Genomic DNA, 7,859 nt, shown 5'->3' on the forward strand with positions numbered 1-7,859 from the left:
ACTTTAGTTGAAATTTGATTGGTTGGTTCATTTCGTTGTTTGTTGAAACGTTTCAACCACTAATTGAATCTACCTAAGGAGTAATTTTGTGAGTGATCATTGGGGATGTACATAAATTTATCAGTCATTGTTTTATCCCTTTACATCCCTGGATATCTAAAAAATATATAATTATGCAGATGTTGTTTAAAAATAGAAATAATGGTTAGGTATTCTTAGCCCTAATTGTGTACACATTAAGTCTTTTGTCTTTTTTCCTATTAGTCTTATGTCAAATAATTAGTTATTATAATAACTATTTATCTAATTATATCTATCTATCTACCTATATTACTCTATTTAACTATATATATCACTCTATGTATATTTGCATATTGGCCATGAAGCCAAATGAAGCATATTAAAAGCACTTGTTACAACATATTATACTCATATTAGGGTGCTCCATTTCTGTAATAATGTTTTTAAATACATATTAGGGTGTTTCAATATTATTACAGCATACACAGAGAGAGTGTCTTTTTTTAAGTTCTTACCCTAGTAATTCATTTTCATTACAAAACAAAAATCCTCCTTCTACAGGCCATAGTCCTTAGAAGCTAAAAGCGAAAGTTGTAAGTATTTTATGAGGACTGTATTTCAAGTGCCTAGTGCTTAAAAAATTTAACAGAATTAACTATAAATATCTAATATAAGGAATAAGTGTAAGACAAAGAAGATAAAGTATAGAATAGAATCCAGGTAGAAGATTCTGCCTGGCTAGCCTGAAATAAAATTGGAACTTTTGAAAGCCCTAAATGGCTACAAGGCTTGTAGTAAAATCATATGATTTTAGATATTATCGAGAAATGATATTAAAAATAAATGCCTTTTTTAATAGTATACTAAAAGCCATACAGCCAATCGTCCAGCCATATTTGTCCTATTCACAATGGATTAAAACCTTATAGTATTAGCAAAACTTTAAACAAAAATTCATTTTAACATGAATTTAGTAAAAAAATGACTTTAAAAATATTTGGTTAAGAAATAATGATCACGGCATTTGTATTAGGGTTGCGCATGAATTTGTTTACAAAAAATCCTTAGCAGCTGATTTTTAATTCTTTCAAGGTCTGAGAGTAAAAGATGTTTATATCCAATTATATAGTTTTAAGTATTTTAATTTCAATTATTATCATAAATTCGAGTGATTACGCAAGTTGCGTCATAAAGTACATTGACAGTGGTGAAATGTAAACAATATTAGATAAACATAAGTTTAATTTCTATGCAGTAGAGACATAAAGTTAGAGGAAAAATCTAATACTTTTCGATATATTTTCATTAAAAAGATATTATTTCAGTTTTGTCCCAACTTGACATGTGTACCATTCAAGTTTCATATTATGTTTTTATTGCGCAAGCGCAACTTTTCTTCAATATTCCCTAAAATATTTGAGGTTTTCATTTCTATTCCTCCTTATTCTATGGTGTAAGAGTGAATAGGTATTGTGACCGGTTAGAGAAACAAACAATTTTAATGATGTTACGCATTTACACACAAAAAATATTGAAAAACCGAGTTTGTGTGTGATTAGGGGGGTTGAACCTCATCAGTTTGGCGTGCTTGTGATCTGTTGGGGCTGTGATGTTTGGCACAGGTAACATAGCAGGATCAGGACCAGTTCACGATAGAGTGTTCCTGGTATCGATTATCTATAAAAATGTATTAACTTTAAGAGCTGCTAACGGCCAACCGGCGGAACATATAGATCATGATCGCTCAAAATTTTAACTGATTAAAGAAGGCCTACTAATAATTTGGAATAGTAATTAGCATAGTTTCTCGCAATGCATATAAATGCGCGAAAAGATATATTTTGATCGTGTTTTTGAGCATGTTTCTAAATTATCTCTATTAACTTTGTCCATCACTTCTAATATTGTTCCATTTATCTATCTATCTGACTTTAATAGAATAATTTATTTAGCCATCCAAACCTAGCCATCTTTTTTTAATCAAATAGACGCAATAGTTCTAGAATAATACGAATATTGTTTACAGTATATCTAAAAACATTTACCAAGGCTCGACACCCGTGCATAAGTCTCAAACTTAAAAGATGGCTTGACTGTTTTGGAGCAGGTTCAGACATCCAAAAGTTCTTAAAGTAATGCTATTACGATGCTTACATGCAGCTAAGGCTTTATATTTAAATAAATTCTTCTATGTAACATGGGCGAACTTAATAGCAAGAAAAAAGTCAATTTCTCGGCCTCAAATATAACTCATTATCATGAACATTTAGGACTAACAATTAAAAAAGCTGTGTAATCCAATGGTTTGTTGATATTAATGACAGGGGCGTCCAAGCTTTTTATTTTGGGGGGGGTAATTCGTTTTGGGGGGAGGGGTAAAATGGCGCGCATCGCCCCATTCCCCCCCCCAAGCAAATTTTACCCCCGGGGTAAAAATTTTTTTTGGGGGGGGGTAATTACCCCCTCTGAAATCTGTTGGCAGGGGTAAATTTAGTTTACCCCCCCCCCCCCCAAAAAAAAAAAAAATTTACCCCCGGGGTAAAATTTTTGGGGGGGTAATCGCCCCATTACCCCCACCCTTGGACGTCTATGATTAATGATCTTATTATATGGACGGACGAACCTTAGCTATAGAGTAAAGAAAATAAAAACAAATATAGGTGGGTCTAATTTAATTCTAATTCTGAAATCCATTTATGTTAAAATGAGTTACACTGTTTCCCCATTAGCCCGAAAAATTTTACACAAAATATTTATAATATTATAATATTTTGGATCTTAGTTTTAAATGTACTGTTAGAGCGTAGCTTTTCTTCCAATAAAAGTAAATAAGAATTGATACCCTTCCGAATCTCGTTAATCGCTGAAACGATTATTCTCTACTATTCAGGGAATATAGATTCAGTTCCTACGATGGTTTTAAGCTATTTTCTTAGGTTAGGATCACCTCCACCTCCCAAAACTAAAAAATTGTCACCTCAAAATTAATTTTTAGTTTTTATATTTCTTAATTTTTAGATATTTTTTTCTTCTTTTATTTAGATTTTTTTCTTCTTTAAAACTTTTTTAGGGACTAAGAGGATAGGGGCGAACACGCTTGTTATAAATCTATTTCATAGTTATTGTTGGGAAGAAAGGGGTGTAGAGTAAAGAACGTCTTAATTACAAATAACAAAGATACCTAATTTTTTAGAGTTTCATCCTTTTGAAATAAGAGCTTTGCAACTTAATAATAAATTCGACTTGAATTCATTCTATAATTTTTGTCAGGCTTTAATGGCCTATTATTAGATCATAAAAGCGACTTTCATATATTATTAGAATTAATAAGAAACGATGACTGTCAATAAATCTTCTTAAATGTAAAATTATATGAAACTAACAGGATGTCTGTGCCTGTATGTGTGAATAGCAAAGGTTTTCCCTAACTAGAGAACCGACATTGAAGCTTCTTATAGATATATAATCAAGTCCTAAAAATGTAAGTATGTCCATAAACAGTATCCTGTATCAAGTACATTTTCAACAAATTTACTTACAATTTTGCTTCGACTCGTATACTTTTATATTTTGATTATTCAGTTCTGACACTATACAAGTGTTAATGTCCGTTTGTCCTACCTTTTCAGTGCTTGGCTTTTATAGATGGTGTCATCCTTGTTTTGCCTATAATTCAAACAGCTTCGCTATTATTGAAGTTTAAGTATTATTTATCTATGTACATACATACACAGAACTGAAATATTTATTATTACATTTGCATCTGTAAGGATATTTGATTCTATTCAAATAATCTTTATCTAATAAAAAGTTTTCAAAGGACTATTCATTTCATTTGTACATGAAAAAAGGATTGTCCACTTTGTATTGATTTAATCTACATATCTATATATCTATTTATTTTTTTATCTAACCATCTATCTTTTTATATATATATTTTCTATCTATCTATCTATCTAGATGGACGCATGGATTCCCTGTGCTACATGTGCAAAGTTCTGAAGTGTGGAACAATGTTGTGTGGGCTAGTTTACCCCACTAGTGAGTGTACACATCCTGGCCTACACCTACAATATGTACATCATGTACACCATGTGTACAATCATTTGTGTTAAAACATGTTAAATTGTGCAAGTACACTTAAACTGTAAATGTACACTATAGTGTGTACATTAAAGTGTACAGAAACGTACATGTGTACACTGCCATACTCCCAACAAACAAGTCTATCCAACAAACAAACAAACAACAAACATGCTCAATAATTCCAGGTAATTTTAATGTATTGGTGATAAAGCCTTGAGGAGTCGAAAAAGGGGAAGGTAGTACTAACAAATTTAAGGTTCGAGATGGTTGTTGACATCCCCCTTGATAACGCCCAAGGGTAACTTATTATTGACTGAAAGTGTGAACAGTCGTTCGCTTTAAACCAAGGTCTACACTAAGCTTCCATGAAAATCACAGAAAAATATTTTGCTTAAGTTTTCAAAAATGTTTGCAAAGTTTGGAGCAGATATTTTTTTTATTGAGATCAACTATTTCTCGTTTGGATATAGGATACTAAGAAAACTTGTCAATTATTAGTGAAATGTTTAACGCTGAATAGATACTCCGTTAGTTCATATCCAAATCAGCAAAAGTACAAAATGAATAATTATTGTATTCTAGTTTCTTTAACATTTTATTTCTATGGGTGATTTCTTGAGGAGGGGTGAATTAAACTTTTCTGGACTTCACTGTAATAGATAACCATATCGGTACAGTGGTTAACTATGTCCTTTCTTTTTCACAGACAGACGTAAAGAAGGACGAACATTTTATTCCTTTATAAAGGATTCATGAACCTGTACAATTTTAGTTCGCTAATGTATATTCTTTTCTGTTTCGTAATAGCACCCGTTTATCTTCATGATACTATTAGATGAGCTTGAATACCTGTCAAAACCATACAAGTCTAATGGCAAATAAGGCATTCATGTAGGATTAAATTTTTACTTAGGTCTTTACATGGCTTTTCGTAACTATTTTTTGTAGTTTTCCTGAAAAGTTTCTTGTTGAACACTCAAAAAACAAACGTCCCAACGCGACAAACATCCTAAACGACAAACGTCCTAATGCGACATCTCTTAAGTTAAGTTTCTAGAAAATGTTGGTAATCGAAATTTAGAAGATAAAAATAACAGCCACCCAAATAATATTTAATATAAAACGTAGCAAATGCTGCATGTACATTTAACATATAAAAAAAAAACTTTAGTATCCCTGTTTATTTTAGAAGCTACTGACATTTAATTTTTTATGACAGAGGCATTCTATTATGCAAAGGTTAGAATGCCGATTCCTATGTAAATGAGGCACCCTTACCTTATATATTTACTTAACATCAGCTACAAAACGCTTTAAGGAATATTGTTATAAATAATGATAAAACTTTTCCAGCAAAAAAATTAGCCCCATATAATTAATTATGATTTTTTTTCAGAAAGACAGAAAGAAGTCTATGGAATCTTTCAGCTAACAAAAACTATGAAAATTGTACAAAATCGGATTTCAATATAGTTTCAAAAGTGATACATTTAAAACATGTTAGTTATAAAGTATTAGTTCAAATATTTTTAGGTTTAAATATGATGTGTTTATTAGAAAAGATTTAAATGGAAGCACATTAAAGTATTCCTAAAATAAGTGGAAATATACAGATTAAATGAAAAAAATGCGTTTTTTATCACAGCCTATAAGAATAATTTTTTTAAATGGATACAGTATTTGTTTTCAGATATGCTGAATTTTAATTTCCAAATGTGTACGCAGTTTCCGTAGCGTTTCCTCATCCTATCTCAATATTTACTACTAGCTAAAAGAGCTTCAAACTTCCAAACTTTTAAAATTTTGAACTTATCAACGATTTATACATTCAAAACTTTAATTTTCAAAAATAAATTGAAATTTGAAGCTTATTTAGCTAATAGTAAATATTGAGATAGGATGAGGAAACGCCACGGAAACTGCGTACACATTTGGAAATTTAAATTCAGCACATCTGTTTTCAGTAGTATTTTGTAATTTTTCTTGAGCTTGATCTTTAAATCACCACTAAAATGATTTAAAGATCAAGCTCTGTACACATTTAGATATTTTAAGGAACGCCTAAAATAAATTTTATGCATTTCTAAACAGATAACAAGAATTATACTTTGTTTTCACATATTCTTTATTTGTCTCAGAAAATAGGATAACGCAGGTTTTTTATTCTTACTGTATATTAAAGGATTTGAACAAAATAAAAGATTTTAGAGTGAAAGCTATGAAAGACGATTTTATAAAATTCTTCTTTTTTAAATAGAATTGTATAAAAATAAGAAATAAACTCATTTTATCTTAAGGAAAGATAGATAATTTTATTATATTTTTAGTTATATTTTAGAATATAATTAATATTTTTTAATAAACGTCTTTTAATTTAAACAATGCAATTATACACTTTTTGTTTTACTTGGATGATTTCCTAAATCATGTAAAATAGAATACAATGTGTGAATATTAAAGTCGAAAGTACATAAAAAAAATTAAGCAACTTTAAACGTTTCCTACGGACAATCGCTTGACTGCATAGCATAAGTTTGTGTCTAATCACCATAGATATAACCTAGGCTACAGATTATTTCTAGTAGTCAAGATCCAATAATGCACAAAGTTAGTTGTTCAGTTAAAAGAAACTCGCATTCGACCTTATTTGCGCGTTTACGTTGCCTGTTCTCTTAAAGTTATAGACGTATATAACATTGAAATAAATGTCTTTATATTTGATATTAGGCTGTGCGGTCTTTCACTTGATCGTAAGCAACCATTAAAGTTGCCCTAAAAATACTTAACCCTATTCCGGGGCACTGGGGGCGTAAAATACTTCTCATCAGCAAAGTATTTAATTTTAAGATTCAGAAAGAATGAAATTAATTTTAAGGCCGTGGCACCATTATTTACCGACCCAATCAGCATAACGGTAAAAAAAGTAAAATAGGTGCATTGTATAATTTGATTATGTTTGCTTGAATTTTTTTCTATTATAGCAAAAAAAAACTTTTAAAAACGGCGATTTGTCATAACCAACAGCGGGAAATCGGCGGTCAAAAAATCACTATGGTTAGGTACCAGGTACTTCTGGTGCCAGGCATACTTGTCAGCGGCTTTTCTGGGAACAAAAAAGTATTTAGTAAGCTTAATATTAATTTTACTTTGTGTTTGGAGCAAAAAAAATTGCATAAAAGTTTAGATTTAGTATTTTGTATGCACCTTTTAAAATATATCTGGATTTACCTTAAAAAAAAATTTTTGTGGCCGCCAGGATTGATGAATCAAAAAAACAAGAAAAATGCATAATTGTGCCATTTTAAAGTCATAAAATTTTGTAACCCTATCTTTTACACAATTAAAATGGGAGGCATAAAATCTTTAGAAAGGGCGTTGTACGCCCCGACCCCACCCCCCTTGAATAGGGTTAAAAATCAAAATTAAAAAAGTTCTCAATGTGTCCTTTAAGAAACTTATTAAAGAAAAACTATTTGAGGCATATATCTAAAATTATATTTAACATTGAAGTATTTAAAATTTGTAATCAAGTAAAAGGACTTTCCCTTTGACATTTTTCTACTCCATTTGAAAAAAATATATAATCCAAAATAGATTTAAGAAAAATCAATTGTTTGATATAAAGAAAAATAAATTTTTAAAATGATTTTATCCTTAAATGAAAAGTGATAATATGTAAACACTATTCTACCAGTAACTTGATGGAAATGTTGTTATAAATTGAAACTCAATAGTTGATTTTTCTTGGTCTT

At 30.2% G+C, this 7,859-nt stretch overlaps 1 protein-coding gene across 1 annotated transcript in view; it reads left to right on the top strand.

The window, feature by feature from the left end:
- The window catches only part of LOC145329750 (uncharacterized), a 114,173-nt gene extending 108,351 nt beyond the window's left edge, over window positions 1-5,822 (top strand). The window contains exons 25-27 of the mRNA XM_080174130.1: window positions 1,579-1,643; window positions 3,982-4,292; window positions 5,504-5,822. Of these exons, the coding sequence (XP_080030256.1) occupies window positions 1,579-1,643; window positions 3,982-4,063 (147 nt within the window). The 3' untranslated portion in view covers window positions 4,064-4,292; window positions 5,504-5,822. The remainder of the gene's footprint in view (window positions 1-1,578; window positions 1,644-3,981; window positions 4,293-5,503) is intronic.
- The last annotated feature ends 2,037 nt before the right edge of the window (window positions 5,823-7,859 follow it).

The sequence above is a fragment of the Acartia tonsa genome, chromosome 10 (assembly GCF_053477335.1).
Source record: "Acartia tonsa isolate MP-2025a chromosome 10, ASM5347733v1, whole genome shotgun sequence".
Taxonomy (NCBI): Eukaryota; Metazoa; Arthropoda; class Copepoda; order Calanoida; family Acartiidae; genus Acartia; species Acartia tonsa.